The sequence below is a fragment of the Verticillium dahliae genome, genomic scaffold, assembly GCF_000150675.1.
Source record: "Verticillium dahliae VdLs.17 supercont1.7 genomic scaffold, whole genome shotgun sequence".
In the NCBI taxonomy this organism is placed as follows: domain Eukaryota; kingdom Fungi; phylum Ascomycota; class Sordariomycetes; order Glomerellales; family Plectosphaerellaceae; genus Verticillium; species Verticillium dahliae.
In genome coordinates, this window is record NW_009276917.1 from 474,247 (window position 1) to 492,144 (window position 17,898).

The 17,898-nt window shown below is 56.1% G+C and overlaps 2 protein-coding genes across 2 annotated transcripts; one reads left to right on the forward strand and one right to left on the reverse strand.

The window, feature by feature from the left end:
- Positions 1–11,500: 11,500 nt before the first annotated feature.
- VDAG_04228 (uncharacterized protein) lies at positions 11,501–11,968 on the reverse strand (the record flags this gene model as incomplete). Its single annotated transcript, XM_009650675.1, has 1 exon — positions 11,501–11,968. The coding sequence occupies one exon, from the start codon at positions 11,966–11,968 to the stop codon at positions 11,501–11,503; it is 468 nt and encodes a 155-aa protein (XP_009648970.1).
- A 2,021-nt stretch (positions 11,969–13,989) lies between these two features.
- Positions 13,990–17,424, forward strand: VDAG_04229 (DNA mismatch repair protein Msh3; the record flags this gene model as incomplete). Its single annotated transcript, XM_009650676.1, has 1 exon — positions 13,990–17,424. The coding sequence occupies one exon, from the start codon at positions 13,990–13,992 to the stop codon at positions 17,422–17,424; it is 3,435 nt and encodes a 1,144-aa protein (XP_009648971.1).
- Positions 17,425–17,898: the final 474 nt, after the last annotated feature.

Here is a 17,898-nt window from a genome sequence, read left to right on the forward strand (position 1 = left end):
CAGGGAACACTTCTGAAGGTGCAGGGATACCGACCCAGGAACGAGAGGGCGGGCAAGACGGCGCAGTAGAGTGCCCACCCTTCACCCCTGTCTCCGTCGGCGTGTCTGGGGCAAGTGGAAACTCCAGATGGGTGTGGTGGGCTGGCCCACCACGTCCACGTCCGCATCCTTCTCCACTGTGCTGGTCGGTCGATGGCGAAAGGTCTCGCTGTCGTCGTCGGCGGTTTTGGTGGTGCGAGTACTGTACTGTACAGTAGCTGTGGTGCTTCGCTCCTCCCACCCGTGTCTGCACCCACACAGGGCTCCCTCAACCAAACTTTGCAGGCACACACAACCTGCCCTGCCCGAACAGAGAGGTGCCTGATGAGGGCCTGGGGGGGCGCAGTCACTAGCCCTTTCTAATTCTGGCCGCGACACCAGCCCTCCCGGATGTACCGCGATATGACGGGTACCCTCCAACGACTGGTGACCTGTCTCTTGTCGTCTCTCGCCCACCTGGCGTCGTCTCTTCAGTCCCAGCGTACCGAGGTGGGTAAATGTCGAGGTACCTTGCCAGAGAAAAATACTCCCATAGAGAATACGATGTGGGCATCCATTATGCCGATGCATATGTGAACCCACCAGTCCATACGAGAAGTGGACATAGGGCGAATCGTCATGAAAGAGAATCTGTCCACAGGACTGACCAGACCTGCCAGAACAGAGAGAGGTCATCATCCTCTTTGGCGCCTCGCTCTCTTGACGACAGGCAGCGCACGAGTCGAGGCACGACGGTACCAGCTACGGACGAAATTGCCGCGCAAGCCGGTCAGCGCAGGACGCATTCTGTAGATGTTGCATGCTCGAGTGGCACTCAGATCATCCATCACCAGGAACCCAGCGGCATCGTGCTATCGACGGTCGCGCATCTTGTTGGCGAGCAGGCACATGCCATGGCCCATCCTCGCCTACATCGCTAACGGCGCATGTATCTTGCTGGGACAGGTACATTGAGTGTCCCTGGATCCACTAATGATTGTGAAGGGGGATGAGACGACAGAGGCCAGATTTTCATAAACATCCCGCTGCGCTGAGAGACAAGTGCGAATTGAAAGAGCTGGAACCCATGTAACTCGGCTCTGCATAAGCCCGGGGCTCGTGTTCGCTGGTGCTCTGATAGGCTCCAAGGTGTGGATAATATGTGCTCAGATGAATAGCGCCAGCCATCCAGCTTGCACAAATGGCGCGCTCTATTGGCATTCGTCCGCTGGGTGCTTGTGCGCGCGCGTCGTCCGTGTTGTCTAACCGCAGGAGGTGGGCACAGGCATTCGGTTGGTGGCCTCTACGTCTCACACAATCCGACGATCGACCAGTCGTGTCGCCGAGGGCCTTACCATGTATGCAAGGCACAAAAGTAATGAATGCGCGCACTAGCCTCTAGCTAGTGACTGAGTGCTGATCACAAGCCCACCGATGGGCGTTGCGCCGCCTGCGTGCCGATCACTGGACCTGTCGCGCATCACGCTGGTGCTCTCTCTCTCGCGCGCGCGGAAGCGCCGCTCTCCAATGAATACTTCCTTTTGGGTTCTCTGGGGCCTCCTGCCAGGATGACGACAAACCCCGAGCTCCTAGAAGAAGTGCATGCCGCTCTCAGTGGCAAATCGTGACCCCTTCATGCTTCCAGCTGGACCGCGTTTGACGCTCAGGTGCATGTTCCCCGAAAGAGGGCGAAACGTCCTGCACTGTGCAGCCCATGGCAGACGTGACTCCGTTCATATTGATCTCTGAGACGGATAAGCCCGAGGCATTGAAGAGCGAAGCTGGGGGGGTAAAGCAGGACGTGTCCAGTTCATGCTTTGGTCTTTGCAAACCGTCTCGCGTCCTGTCCGCACGGTATGGAGGTCTCCGTGGGCTGCGGTTGAGAGGAGCTGAGCGTAGGTAGTTGTCCATCCTCGTTCACCTTAGGTCGCCCAAAGCGTCCGATGGGCCGGTTGTCAGCGGGAATGGGGATGGACATCTCCCAAACCAGATCTGCAGACACATTGCGCGACTTGCACCACCATGATCAAAGGCGACAGCCCTCGGTCGGTGCTTGGTGCTTTCACTGTGCCTGGTCACCAAGTCTGACTGGCCATCACAGAAAGCGATCCAGCACCTATCACCGAGCGGCCATGGCGATGCGTCTCTTTGGAAGGGTGGTGTTGAGTCTTTGTTGGCCCAGACATAACGGTGTCTCTTCTTGGTGTGGCATCCAATGCGAGGGGTGTTCACGCCTCTGGCGCGATTACTGCGTGGCGGAACACACGACGCGAATCCGAGGCTTGAGATGCAATCACTCACTAGCACTTTCTTCGCACCCGTGCATCCCTACGCAATCTTCACACTGCTCGACCCGCCACTCAACAGTAAATAATATTAGCGGTCGCGCGCTTTAGTGTGATCAGATTGTCAACCGGCGGCTGTTGTGATCGATACGTCGTTGAAAGCGGTGTTGTTGACGAGAAATGTCGTCATTGGAGAGGATGAAGATGCCGCCGTCCGTTGCTACCAATACTTCGTCCAGGTAGAGTTCTCATTCCGGGTGATAGAGGGCATCTGCATTCATCAGCCAATATTGGTGACCGACAAGTCGTTGCTGTCAACCATGGGGCAACGGCAACTGAAGCGCCTGATCGGACGATGTTGGGAATTGAAGAACAATACCAGAGGTATTTGTTTGGTAGGTAGAAGGACCATCGTGGCACATACCAAATGCATCACCTAAGGTACCTTAGACATTGGTTGTTTTCGTCAAGCTTCTTGGGCTTGTCCTATTGTTGCCGCCTGGGTCATCGTGGTCTTGCCTGCCAGACACCCAAGGGAAGGCAGCCCTTGCCTGGACTCGCCTTGCCCTCCTTGCTGTTTGCCCCCGTCGCCCGCCACGGGAAGGTGTCAGGGAAGCGAGGGTGAAGGAAGGACCAGCCCCCGGTAGACTGAGCATGAGCTCGAGTCTACTGTCTGTACCTTATGGTACCTTAGGTACACAGGCTGTGGAACGGCACTGATCTAGGGTCTTCCATGGTCTTGTCCGTCATCCATTGATGATGCTAATGCTTGTTGCTTGTCACCTCCACCATCCCGCCGCATCATGACATATTGTCTCTGTCCAAGCCAACCTGGTCTACAAGCCAGCCCCTGCGGAATGCGCGTGCGCCCAAAAGCCCTCACAAGACAAGTCAAGCAAGCCGATGTCGAGTTCCGATGATGACAGCTCGACCAACTATTACAACAAGGCAGACAGCTATCGGCACAGGCTGTCGTTAACTTTACCGACTCAGGGCCTTGGTCTTTCAATGGGGACACCAGCCCACGTCGGACGACGGTTCGAAGTCAATTGACGGCGCCTCAGGAATACGAAAGGATATTCCCAACACCTGAGCTCAAATGACTGGAGGTACCACACCACACGCGAGAGAGAGAAAACGAATATGGAGATTTCCGAGACTCCCTGCTGAACGATGAGTCGATCCAATGATGAGCTGCGGCCCATCAACCACGCCGAGTTGGCGCTATGTCGAATCGGACGATAGACGCAATGCGGGCTGCGCTGGACAGAGGATGAAACATGAAACTCTCAATGGACACCTTCCCTTCATTCGCTCAGCATGGTATGGACTCTGCGTTTGGGTCGCCGGCTGAAGTGCTGGCGCCGGCAAAGTCCACAACAGACAGCAATGTGCACACCAAGTTGACGCCAAACCGAACGTATTTGGTCTCCCACTCCGGTCGACAAATCACCTCGCAGGCTTTTCAACAGCGCGCCCAGTCTGTAAGGTACCCGCGCCGGTGACGCCACCAACCCGCGACCTGGCGACTTCTTTCAGCGAACCTGAGCGCGAGATACACATAGCTGAAGGGTGACATTTCGTCAGATAATACTTGAGCAGAATCAACTGGAGCGCTGGCCAGTTGGTGTCTCTGGCTCTCGAGATGTGGTGCCCACCACCCCCCCCAAACACGTTCTGCTGATGATGCTTAGATTTTTCCATTTATTTGACTAATACTTCTGATCTTCGATTATTGTCATGCGGGCTCGACCAAGCGGTCCGGCTGCACCCCCCCAAAAAGATTCTAGTCACCAGCTCCAACCAGCCAAACTACGGCTATGATACCTTCCGACGCCCAACGCTATTGCGCTGGCCCTTCTTCGGTTTGGCCCGCGTCCACTGGAAGACGCCCGTGACGCCCGCACTTGTGCCGAACTGAACCATAGTACGTAAGCCATGTCGCCCACGCGCTAATCTTTAGTTGAGACGTTAGCTCTGCATAACTCAGGCACAATGTGGGATGCATTAGACTGACTGCTGGAACCGACTCCATCAAAGTGCGACTCGGACACAGTAGGCATTACAAGTACAAGCGAAGCTAGACAACGGGCAGCACAACCAACAAGGAAGTTCTGGGGCTGTGCTGCAGCCTCCTCTATCAGTGCATGGCGTGTTTACGACAATCGGCCGGTCCTATGATCCGCGTCGTTATTATGCTCGTTACGACCCACATGCATCCGACTTGTGTCAATGTCAGGGCCACGCCACCTGCATTTAGGACGCTTCCACATGCTGGTCACTTGCTCTGACTTGGGTGGACTGTTGGAGCGGTCACAATCATATGCATGGGTTTGCATAATCACACACATGCAACTGATCAGCCCACTGTCACAACTTGCCTAGATGGGCCAAGTTCACACGCCGCCCGAGTGGTGATCTTCATTCCCGGGCGCTCGAAGGAAGGACAGGGAAGAGTCCAGCCTCTCATGCAACCTTGAGGGCCGACAGAGCAACACTATCGGGCACGAGCCGTTGGCTCTTCACAAGTATCTCCAGTTATGAGGTACTTCTGAGTCTGACCATCCAATCTGCAGGCCGCAGTACCTTGCATGGGCCACCTTCTCCATCAGGTTTACCATGTACCAACGCTTGCATATTGATGCACTTGTCTGCACACAAATGCAGGAACAAACACAAACATGCAGGAACGTCGACTCCAAACCCAGAAAATGGAAGGATTGGTTGCACAAGTTACCCACATGCGCGACCTCCAAGGCGCACCTTTGCCCTCTTTGGATCGTGGGCCGACTGACTGCTTCTACAGACCAACCTCTACCCTAGTGGATTACTCAAGGTCCCCTCTCGTCAGATGGCGAGCACGTGGTTATGGCTCGAATTCAGTGCCGAAACCCATGCTTGCCTCGACCATCAGCTGGGTTTTCTCGGCCAAACTATGGTGACCGGGCCCCCCTAGCAGAAGGCTTCGCGGAACCGGCAAGTCGACGCTGTCACTTTTGGCGACCTGGGACGGTGGGTTTCGCTGATCGGACCCAACCATCGATGTTTCGGGGACAATGGAGGACTGTGACTAGTCGTATTTGGGATGGAACTGACGTGGGTTCTGCTTGCTTGAAAGACGCCAACAAGCGTCATGCAAGCCTGACTGCTCCTGGTCTGTTGCCGTACCTGCTGTCCAGTACCTGTCAGCCAGCCAGACGGGTCATCCTTTGACTCCGCCAACTAGGTCAGATGCAAATACGTTTCAACCCGCCCCTCGCATTCGCTGCACCTTACGTGGTGGTTGGGTCGGCCAAAGGTAAAATCGAGGCCATGGTCCCAAACCTACGGAACTGGTGAATCTTAACCGAATTGCGAACACCCTCCGGCTCCTTTACCCGGCCTTTCTTCCACCAGTTGGGGGCTTAGTCAAATACGAGTGCAGAGTTTTCATGGTGTTTTCCTCCGGCCGACCGAGCTACCTGGCGTTGCCAAAGCATAGGATGCCCAATTGAACTTGAGGGAGGTGTACGACAACCTCTATTCGGCAATGATTGAGGAGGAGAAACAAGGTACATGAAGATTCTCGCGATTGGTGGCTGATCGTCAGCTTGGCTGGGCCCAAGTCCGATTCTCGCTCCATCAGATGCGGGCGAGGCGGGGTTGGACCATCTTTGAAGCCTAAGAGGCGAATTGGACATCGGATCCTAGTGCTTGGCTCGTCTCGCGGATTACCATATACCACGTCCGACTCGTGCTAGCTTGTTAAGCTGAGGCGGTGGTGGTGTTTGCTGGAGTCGTCCGTCTGGTGGCTATAGGATGGGGAATCCTGCCGATGGGGAACATCGGCCACGTCGGCGATCGAGTCCCAAAGAGGGCACAATCCGAAGACGATGATTGCCCCGGATTTTGGTAGGGGACTAAAGGCAGGGGGCCCCTGTCCGTCAATTTAAAGCGAATTTTTGTCCCTGGCTATCATCCTAGTATCCGTAGGTCTTGTCCAGGGCCTTCGCCGCAGACTGACATGAATCTCGAAGATCGCAGACAGGTCGCCAAGGGGCCCTTGAAAATCCAGACGAACTTGGGGCTTTTTAGCCTGTCCTACAGGCTGTTGTGGCTCGATATGCCCAGGCTTCAACATCTGAGAAATCTAAAGGGCCGGGCGAACCGGTGAGAGCTTTGGACTAGGGCTGGTTTAGCGGTCCGATGGCGGGAGCCAGAGCTCACACCGAGGCGAAGACGATGGCTCCGCTTGGCATGAAAATCCTCCGCAACGAGCGAGCCCTGTATGGCGAGGTGTAGGGTCTCGTCCGTCTTTGGGCCCTGGGTCCCGGGGAGGAAGTGTCCCACGCTGACAGATACAGTGGAGGTAAGTGCCTGCCAGGCCTCTAGGGCTGCCGACGTTGCGTGCTGATGGACCTTGATCGCGAATACTGAGCAGTTCTACGAACAGATCGAGCCCTTGCTAGGGCATTGGATTGACGATGCTTCCGATATCGCTGACATCAGTGCATCGGCCGGAACGGAAGACAGCCAAAGTCACATAACGTTGAAGAAGGCATTATGACTTGTATGGGGAAGTTCAACGAACAGATACCGACAGATTCAGTTCAGCTTCCTCGCCCTTCGTTGTTTGATCGTTTGCGAGGGCCCTTGTCCCTAGCACCAGCCAGCCATAGTGTCGGCCGCCGTTCTCGAGTCGAGTCTATACCTGGGCCTTCCAACGCCAGCTTGTCGAGAGAGGGAAGGCTCGGGAAGCAGGCCTGGCAGGTGGCAAGACCAGGGCCTGAGAAGACAGACCCGGTCTAGGATACCAGGATGCTGTTCAGGGTTCAAGGGCCCTGACGGTGTTTGCCCCCATGGACCCGGCAACTCCCCAAGGTCCTCCCCGTTAGACCGGCGCCGCGGGGCGCCTCTGGCCCTTTGTCCCAAGATGGTCAGGTCGTTTGACCCTTGCGCAGGTACCAATGCAAGCCTCCACAAAGGTCGTCGACGGACCCAATAGGGAACATCCGCGGTACCCAAGGTATCAGTCCGTTGTGCGCTGGACGTTCGAGAAGGTTTCAGGGCCCCACGATGATGCGACGCTGGGCACCCAAGTCGCCGAGAAAGCTGCTGGACTTGTGGCCATCTCCCACTGACAACGCAGTAGAGAAACTGGCCAAGAAGCATCCAGAAACCAAAGCCACGCGATAACATTGTGGGAAAGGCAGACATGCTACGTTCACTACCCACACCAACCCTGATGGTTGCAAAGATGTCGCCACGCTCGCTCGTTCACGCCCGATTCAGGGTCTTCATCCCGAGGAGCACCAGGTAGCACAAAGGCAGTCCGAGGCACATGGCAATGAACTTAGCTCAGGCGGTCGGCCTACTTCTCTGCCATCCACTGATGCCCAAAACAATTGCACGCGGCGGCGTTCCCAACTGGACCGGACTCAATTGATCTTGACGGATCGCCAAACCAATCAATAAGCTTCGCACCGTCTCCGGCCCCAGTACTTCCCGCCCGCCAGGCCGCTAGGTTCTACTAATCTCTCCGCCAAGCCAACCCTGGTACGGGCCAATCCGTGGTGTATTTCTTCAGGCGAAATGACGTTGGTAGGCGCTTGAATTGCGAAGCGCTACTGTCGGGTTGCGTCGTCGTAGTGTAGCCCCGGTGGGAGATGAGATGAGGGCGAAACTGTGGCCTGGTTCATTTCCATCAACTGAACTACCGGCATCTATGCTGCTTCTAGAAAACAAGGCGTGGGGTTTGGGAGATTGATGTCACCTTAGGCCCTGGCTGCCTTTGTATTAGCATCGGTCTGTATCTACTCCATTGCCTCATTACAACCGGGTTCGACCCAGTTCGCCGTGTCGCGGGCGGGCGGCGGAAAAAGCAATTTACCAACGGGAGGCAATTGGTTTACAGGGTATCGACGAACAGGGTCGCGAGTTGACCAGGTCAAGCGTGCCCTGCATCAAGTTGAAGACACGCGCTCCCCGTCAGCATTACGGGATGCACGGAACAGCCGTCGACGGGAGCCAAGATAGGCGAGGAGTCACAGGCACCAGAATCTCCTCATGATCGTGGGGGGGGGAACTATCCCCCGTGGCCATCTATCTTCCAACACCCACGCTATCAGCGACACGGCAAACAGATGACGGTATGTATGCTTGGCCCTATCATTCGCGTGGGATGCGAGAACGGGATGGTGCGCCTTGATGACATGGCAACTTACCTCGAGTCTGCGCGCGTTAACTTGGCCAAGCAACTGCAACGGGATGCGTCCGCCTTTGGACCACTTCGTGGAGTCGACGACACGACAAGCGCGGCCCTATCGTCATTGACAATCTCTTTGAGGTTCAGCTGTGTCCGCGACTGAAGCGGACGTGGCGACGATTTCGCACACGTTTATCCACCTGGCGACACTCCCGAGCACCGGCATTCGTCCCTAGTCCGTAATCATAACCTTCTCCATCGAAGAGCGTGTCTCACCACCGAAAACGGGAAGGAGGTTCTGCACGATAGATTAGCTGAACCGGGGCGCGGGATCCGGCGCATCGGCGTCGGCCCAAGCACAAACACCGCAATCACCTCGTGGCCCTCGGATGCCACAAGGTCTTGTTTGTCATGGATACTATTCATCCATTGCTTGCTGTCAATACCGTCTCGCGGGCGTCGCCCGAAACATACTGGATACCGCCCCTGTATAAAGCAAACAGGCAGCATGCCCCCCCCCCCCCCCCCCATCAGAGCGTTGTGTGGGTTTGAGGATGGGAGGGGACCAGACGCAGGCACAAGGGTGTGCCGCCAGAGCGCTTGAATGGATGCGAATGGCAGCTGTCATCTGAAAGTGGTGCAAGTGCCCTCCAAACCTTATGCTCGTTCGAGCCCCCGGCACGATGGCAGATGATGGGCCGGGGCGAGCTTGGCTGTCTGGTCTACTATGCTTTTAACGGCTGATGTGACAGGTCTCTTTGACATTGGCCCTTTGAGAGGTCTGCCTCCCGAGCGGTGGGCGTCGAGCTATTGTGGGGAGGACTCATTCTGTTGAGAAAAAGTCCGCCTTGTGCTCGGGCTGGAATGGGGATCTGTGCGCGGCCGAACTATTGGGTGCGCCTATGTCGATGGTCATGAGCGCCACCGGGTCTGAGGACACGAGTGAGTGGCCGGCACTTCACGAAACGAACCCGAGGCTGAGGTCGTCCATGCTGTCGCTTGTCGTTGGCGAACAGGACCAGCGCCGTGGCTTGAACCTACCTGCCTTACTTCAGCGCTGCGGGGGAAGGGGACCCTACCGATATCTATCGTGGATTCGACGCATTACTCGGCAAGGTTTTAAGCCTGGGCCACAGAAACCCAGCAGGTGGGGTGAGGTGAGAGGGTAGCCTTTCAGCTCTGTCTCGGGTTAGGTTGGATCAAGGATGAGTCTCGGTTGGCAATGGGCCATCAACGAGTTGAGACGGCAACGATGGACCTCTGGGCGAGCTCTAGTCCGTCTATTGAGGGGTCAAGGCTCTGGCTTTGGCTCTGGCTCTGGCTTTGTCTGGCTGGTCTGCGACGCCTGTCTCGACGACATAATGTTGTCTCGTCTCATTATCGTGGGTCATGGTCATGTTACGACAACGCCATGTGCTCCGCTTCGCTTGGCGGGTGCGTCTACTTGTAGGTTCACCGACGGGGCTGGGCGTGCTTGTTTCTTCTCGCTTGGCCTGTTCAAGGACCATGAGACGAGAAGATGGGCGACCAACGTGTTGCTGGGTGGCCTGACAAATTGGTAATCATAGTTGTAAAGCGTATGATTACCAACGGAACTCGGCAGCCACAACACCAAGGCACCACGGCGGCGAGTCCGGTTCCGGTGTGGCCGGCTGTGGAGACGTTCTACCGGGCACCAAGCTGGTGATGCCTGATGGCAACGTACTCCACGTGCCCGGCGATAATGCCTTGGTTCAGGTGAGGCATAGACCCTGATTATAGGAGTACCGCTTCGCGGCCCTGCATTGGGCTCCACGAAAAAGCCCGGCTTGTCTATAGTGGTTGCTGATGGATACGTTCTCGTCGACGGCGCCCGGGTTTAAGCAGGCATGGAATCATCTCGAGGCTCACGATTGTACATATCGCATTTTTGGCGAGTTCCGGGCTACCAACATGGATTGCTTTGACTCCACGACGTGACAGCTCGGGATGATAGCGTATCCCATCTCAGGATTACACTGCTAGGAACTGCCCTTGAACCATCGAAAGGCTTGCAAGACATATTGGGGCACCAATGCAAACATAGTTCGGGTGACGTAGTTGATGCTCGGGCACTGAAACAGCTCACAGATTCAAGATACGAAACTCAATTTCGTGATCGATGTGCTGCTGCCTGTGTACGTTAGGGGGGGAGCTAAGGTTCAATGCGATATAGCAAAGTTCATGTTTGATGTCAAGTGTACGAGGTACCGTTCGATGTTCAGTGAGACCAATTTTTCGGCCAAAAACATACCCCGAATATGGATGTGGAACGTGTCGGGCAACGCAGAGAACAAGCACACAAGCCACGGCAAGTCCCAAGAGTGTAGAATCGTCCACGCGCCCATCAGCTCACCCGAACTCAGTCCAACGTTTGCAGTGGCGGAAATAATGAGCACAATATTCTCAAGCCTAACAGTGCGTGTGGCTTTGTGAAGTGAGTGACGCAAATATCAAGGCATGGCATGTCTGCCAATGTGGGATGCACTCGAATATATTGGGCTGCCGCCAACTGGGCTTTAGAGACGACGATTTCGGACGTATACCGAGCTACAAATTAATTAGACGGCCAGCCAGCAAGATGTGAACACAGTCTTGTCTGTGTTGATGAGATACGGGTATGTCATCTCAGCGGCAGAGAGCAAGGCACACACGTCGTCAACGGCGGTCATATGCTGTGGCACCCAGGCGTGATGAAGTGATATGGTGGTCGTCATCTTCAGTCAAAGAGAAGATGTCTCCAAGATGTTCCAGCCGCAGGAAGCACACTTCCTTCCAGTATCATAGGGTTATTCCGACTCGCGTACAGCGGCCTTGCCGGCAAGGTTTCATGGTGGGCATGAGAAAATTCACGTTTACAGCCTCATCAGGAATTTCCCGAAATGGACATGGGTATTGAAGCCCTCATGGATATCGAAGCCTGAACGGCGGAGCTTCAGTCCAAACTTACAGGATCCCTACACGACATCCATCCGGGTTCTCCCATCTGTCTCCTTCAACCCTTGACGTAGCACCTCGCCGTGCTCTTCCCGCAGTCCTTGGCAGGGCCGTAGTCGCAGCATCCGCCGTCGGGCGCACATTCGTAGATGTGGCTCTTGACCCTCTTCTTCTTGATGACCCACGCGCCATTGTCCGTCCACACGCAGTTGCCGCACGACCGGAACTGCTTGCCGCGCGAGTTGCACTTGCAGCCGTTGTACTTGCAGGCGCGCTTCTCGAGGGCCGGCGCCTGTCCTTCGCTATCCAGGTCGTCCTCGGCAATGAACGCGTCGAGGCGAGTGGCGAGGAGCTCGGGAATGGCGCGCTGGAAGAGAGACGTGCCGGGAGCCGGGGCCGATCCGGCATCCGCGTCGGCAGCGGGCTCGGGGAGGGGCAGAGGGTCGGCTTCCGGCTCCGGATTGGCGGAGGCGGAGGCCGAGGTAACAAGGAGAAGGATAGAGAGGATAGAGTCAGAAATGCGCATGGTAAACTGATGAGAGTCGTTTTATTGGGGTGTCTGCGGCCTAGGATCGAGGGCTAGTTTGATCGTGCTGACAGCGGAACACAAAGCGCTGCCCCTTTTATATCCTCTTGCATCCCTAGAATTACGACTGTTCGTCTCCCTGGAACTGGAAGGACTTCCCGCCGTCTTACGCTCTACGATACCGTCTGAGTGCTTCCCCGCAAACAGTTGCCTCTCATGCACCTGGTAGCCTCGCGTCGTGTCGCGTTCAGGTAGGCTCCCGCGAACTAGTAACAATGCGACTGTACCTTCATTGGGCCGTTTCAACCAAAGCTGAAAGGCAGAGTGCATACATTGCAAGATAATCTGCACGGCAACGTTGCCCATAAAGAGTGCTTACGAAGGTCGCTGACTGGCTTATTTGACAGCAAAGCAGCCTTTCGAGCAAAGGGCCGTTACTGTTGTGATGTGTTTTGTTAACGGCACTACACGGATGGGTTTGCCGTGCTGCATAGCTATCCAGGGGCCAATATAGTACCAAGCTGGCCCGAACCAATGGTGTTTGCAGTGGCTGCATGCAGCAATAATTGATGCCGTTTCAGCTTTTGGCTCTGTGAACCGGACATCAGAGACTAGGTCGACGATTCATCAAGATTGGTCGCTTGTAAGAGTATGCAGAGGGGATGTAGGGTTAGAAGGAAAGGCGGAACGAGGAGGCGGTGTACCGTCTTGGCTGATACATATTCAATGAGGCCGTTCCTAGCTCTGAGGCTCACAGGTGCTGGTGAAGGACATGAAAACATGTGTGTGAGATGAACACGACCCGTTGCATTTTGGTTGTGTGGTCCGTACTGAAAACATGATCGCGACCAACTTCCACAAGACGGTGTGTTTGCAAGATGCCGAGCCTAGTCAGCCTCCGTTTCAGCCATGTGTAACTTGAGAGGTATGCTTGTCCCGTGGACCCAGTATGGAAAGGGGCGGGGTTCGTCTGATTGCTTTGTATGAGCTGAAGAATTTATGGATGAAGCAGAGAAAAGCCCACGGAGCAAGTGGAAGACAATGTTGACTTGGGCGATACTAGGGGCAACCAATAGAGAAGACCGGGAATATGGTCGCCATATCGTGAGACCAAGCTGAATGCGAGCATGTCAGTATTGCGTGCGAGAGCTGCGTTATTGGAGAATATGCTGACTGCCGTATGCTGCAGGTGTTGCTTTCATCGAAGATGACATACCAGGTAGACCGGCTCCCTGACTGATGCCGCCAACATAACTGAGGAGAGCACTCCTCAGCCAAGGCCAACAGCCTTTTGCTGGCCCCAGTACGGATGACCAGGCGGCCGAGGCCGTCTGGCACAGAAAGACCCCTCGTCGAAAACATCATCTGATACTGATCGATTTTAGGGCGCCGCGCATGCTGCTTAGTCGCGGCACTGAGTCCATCGGAAATTTCATGGTCGACGGAGAGGCGCCTCTGTTGTACGAGCGTGACAAGCTGTACGGCCGGCAGTCTGCTCTCAAGATGGCGATGAATCAAGTGCCGCGGGGAAAGACCGCCACGTCAAGATTGCGATCGCTGTGATGCATGGCCGAATCACCGCGAGCGTCATTAGGATCTACTTGGTAGACCAAGCTCGCCTGACGGTCAGCGTTGGAGCTTCCATGGTTGTACTATGGAACATGGGTGAGGTGAACAGTGGTGATCAAGTAATAGACATAAGGCAGTTCATATTGGTTCAAAACGACTGAGATAATCCGGGTGAGCATGAGCCCACAAACGAAGCAGCACAATGCATCGTCATGGAGATAGGTAGATGGAGGCAAGCAGGAAACACGGTTGTGAGGTACGTACACGGTCCGAGAAGTCACAATGGTCCGTGCACAGAAAGTACCTTCGTACCCCAGGAGACAGACCCTGGAACCTCTCAACGCGTCCATGACCCCGAGACGCGACTCGATTTTGACATCACCACATTCCCCGATCCGCGCAGGCTGAGCCCCTTCAACTCCATCCCCGCCAGTCAGCTCCCGAATCCAATCATGGCGCCAGCCGAGAAGAAGCAGAAGTCCCTCACAAGCTTCTTTCAGCCTAGGCCTGCCAGCAGCCCCGTGGCTGCTTCACAGAAGCCGACGACGCAATCGCCGTCGCCATCACGAGCCGAAACCAACAAGACCAAACCAGTCGAGACTTCCCGGAAGAGGCCGCTAGAGGAGGACGCCGACCGAGTCAACAATGGATCTAATAGGACTTTGAAGAGGAGAAAGGCCGATATCTCGGAAGAGGCCGAAGGGGAAGTAGCCCCTGCACCATCGTCGCCTCTTGGGTCCAAGGTCCGGCCATCTGCGCCGAAACCGTCGTCGCGGACAGAGCGCTTTCTCTGCGTGGAACCGTCTTCTGACGCTGCAGTGCCGCTTGAAGAAGATGATGAAGAAGAAGAAGACGCAGAAACGGCCAGAAGACGGAAAGAAGATCTTCACAAACGTTTCGTCAAGAAACTCGGCCACCCAGACAGCATGCTGCGTCGCCGGGGTCCTGCCGTTGAAGAGGCTGCACAGGGCGCAGAAGATGAAGACGGGGAAGACGGCGATGAGGAAGAGGCACCACCGCCACCCAAGGGCGCGAAAAAGGGTGGTGCTCGTGCGAACAAGAAGCTCACGCCCATGGAGATGCAGTTCCTCGACATCAAGCGCAAACACATGGACACAGTACTCATCGTTGAGGTTGGCTACAAGTTTCGTTTCTTTGGCGAGGATGCGCGGATTGCCGCCCGCGAGCTGAGCATTGTCTGCATACCTGGCAAGTTCCGCTACGACGAGCATCCTTCCGAGTCACATCTCGACCGTTTCGCGTCTGCCAGCATCCCCGTTCACCGGCTGCCCGTGCACGCCAAGAGGCTTGTCGCCGCTGGTCACAAGGTTGGCGTCGTGCGGCAAATCGAGACAGCTGCCTTGAAAAAGGCAGGCGACAACCGGAATGCGCCTTTCGTGCGCAAGCTGACCAATGTCTACACGAAAGGCACATACATTGATGAGAACGGAGAGCTCGATGCGCAAGGGGAAAATGGCGCCCCGGCCGCTGGCTATCTTCTCTGCATTACCGAGACGCCTTCCAAAGGTCAAGGCACAGACGAGAAGGTCGATGTGGGCATCGTGGCAGTCCAGCCGGCGACGGGAGACATCATCTACGACAACTTTGAAGACGGATTCATGCGTAGTGAGATCGAGACCCGCCTGCTGCACATTTCCCCCTGCGAGTTCGTCATTGTAGGGGACCTCACCAAGGGCACAGACAAGATGATCCGCCACCTGTCCGGCAGCAGTACCAATGTTTTTGGCGATCGGAGCCGCGTTGAGCGAGTCCCGCGATCGAAAACGATGGCCGCCGAGGCATACACCCACGTCACTCAGTTTTACGCCGACAAGATGAAGGATACGGCAGCGGAGTCGGCTGATAATGGGACAGCAGTACTGTTACTCGACAAGGTCCTACATTTGCCTGAGGCCGTGACTATCTGTCTGTCTGCAATGATCACGCATCTAAAGGAGTATGGTCTTGAGCATATCTTCGATCTGACCAAATACTTTCAGAGCTTTACAACCCGCCAGCACATGCTGATCAACGGCTCAACCCTCGAGAGCCTTGAGGTATATCGTAATTCAACCGACCACACCGAACACGGTAGCCTTTTCTGGGCCCTCGACAAGACTTCTACTCGCTTTGGGCAGCGACTATTGCGGAAGTGGGTTGGCCGCCCTTTGCTTGACGATAGTCAGCTGGCGGAACGTGTCGCCGCTGTTGAAGAAATCGCCAATGGCCAGGGCACCCCACAGGTTGACAAGCTCGAGGCACTTCTGGTTGGTATAAAGACAGACCTCGAGCGCAGCCTCATCCGCATGTACTACGCAAAGTGTAGTCGCCCCGAACTCCTTGCTGTACTGCAGTCCCTGCAGCGTATTGCGACCCAGTACGCGACCATCAAGACGGCTTCTGATATCGGGTTTGCCTCTCCTCTCATCACAAATGCGCTTCTCTCCCTTCCTCACATCCTCGACACTATCATCTCCTATCTTGACAAGATCAACCCCGAGGCTGCTCGCAAAGATGACAAGTACAACTTTTTCCGTGAAGCCGAGCAGAACGATGACATTCAGGACTTCAAAATGGGCATCGTGGCTGTCGAGCAGGAACTTGACGAGCATCGCCGCGATGCCGCCGCTAAGCTCGGCCGGAAGAAACCCGTCGACTACGTCACAGTCGCCGGTATCGAATACCTTATTGAGGTACTCAACACCGATCTCAAGAACGTGCCGGCTTCATGGGCCAAGATTTCCGGCACCAAGAAACTCTCCCGCTTCCACACCCCTGAAGCAGTCCGCCTGCTGGCAGCCCGCGATCAGAATCGTGAAGCTCTCGCTTCGGCTTGCGATGCCGCCTTCGCCGCCCTCCTCCACGATTTAGCCCACGACGCCTACCAGCCTCTCCGGGATGCCGTCGCGTCTCTGGCCACGCTTGACTGCCTCATGTCTCTTGCGCGGGTAGCCCGTCTTCCTGGCTACACCAAGCCCACTTTCCTCCCCTCTTCGGCTCCGCCGCAAATCTCCGTCACCGCAGGTCGCCACCCTGTCGCAGATCACACGTTACCCAACGGCTACATCCCCTTCACCGCCGCCCTCGCCTCCCCGACCCCTCTAGCCTACCTCATCACCGGTCCCAACATGGGAGGCAAGTCCTCCTTCGTCCGCGCACTCGCGCTCCTCGCTCTCCTAGCCCAGATCGGCTCCTACGTCCCCGCCGAAGCCCTGACTCTCGCGCCTCTCGACGCCATCCATGCCCGCATGGGCGCCCGCGACAACCTCTTCGCCGGCGAGTCCACCTTTGCCCTCGAGCTCTCCGAGACCTCACGCGTCCTGCGCGCCGCGACCCCGCGCTCCCTCGTCCTCCTCGACGAGCTCGGCCGCGGCACATCCACCCACGACGGCGCCGCCATCGCCCACGCCGTCCTCCACCACGTCGCCCATAACCTCCGGTGCCCGACGCTCTTCATCACCCATTACCAGAACCTCGCGCGCATGGCGGATCCCACCGGCGAGGGACCCATTCGGAATGTGCACATGCGGTTCACCGCCACCAGGCCCGATGGGCGAGAGGCGCCCGACAACGAGGCCGGCGCTGATGGTGAAGGCGATGACGATGTTGACGCCGCCGCCGCTGCGGATGAGGAGATTACGTTCCTTTACGAGGTGGCTGAGGGCGTTGCGCACAGGTCATATGGCCTGAACGTCGCGCGTCTGGCGCGGATCCCCCGCAAGGTCATCAACGTGGCCGCACGCAAGTCGCGCGAGCTGGAGAGAGATATGCGCATACGCAGATTGCAGGGAGCTGGTCGTCTCTTGTCTGATTTGTTTACGACGGGCAATGAGGTGGACGCTGCTGATCAGCTGGACCACCTAATCTCGAGCATTGAACAACTGTAAAGCAAGCCCTGAATTCATATTGTTGCATCAAATCCAGTCACGTCGCATCATCGAAGCAAAATCGTATCGTTTTTGGAGAATGTAAGCTATAGACTGTCGGCCTTTGCAGATGCCGAATGCCGGCGATAACTGTGTCAACGCCTCGCTTCCAGCTGTCGTCAGTTCCTGTCTTTCAGTCCGTACGAGTCGTCCAAAGAACGATGATTCCTCTGCCCCATACACATTTCTCCCACCAACCCCGTCGGGATGCACTGCTCTTCCTGTACGGCGGTCGGCTGCCGAAGGAGACCATAGTATCGGGCACTTCGTGGCAGCGACCAGCTGATACCGTTGCACTGAGAGACTTTTCTGGAACAACCAAAGACTTCGGCCTGCGAGACATCGCAGACAGTTTTTTGTGAATGAAATGTGTATCGGGACTAGAATGTGGCTCGCGCCGACCTTGTACGAAATCTGATACTGTAAGCCAGTGTA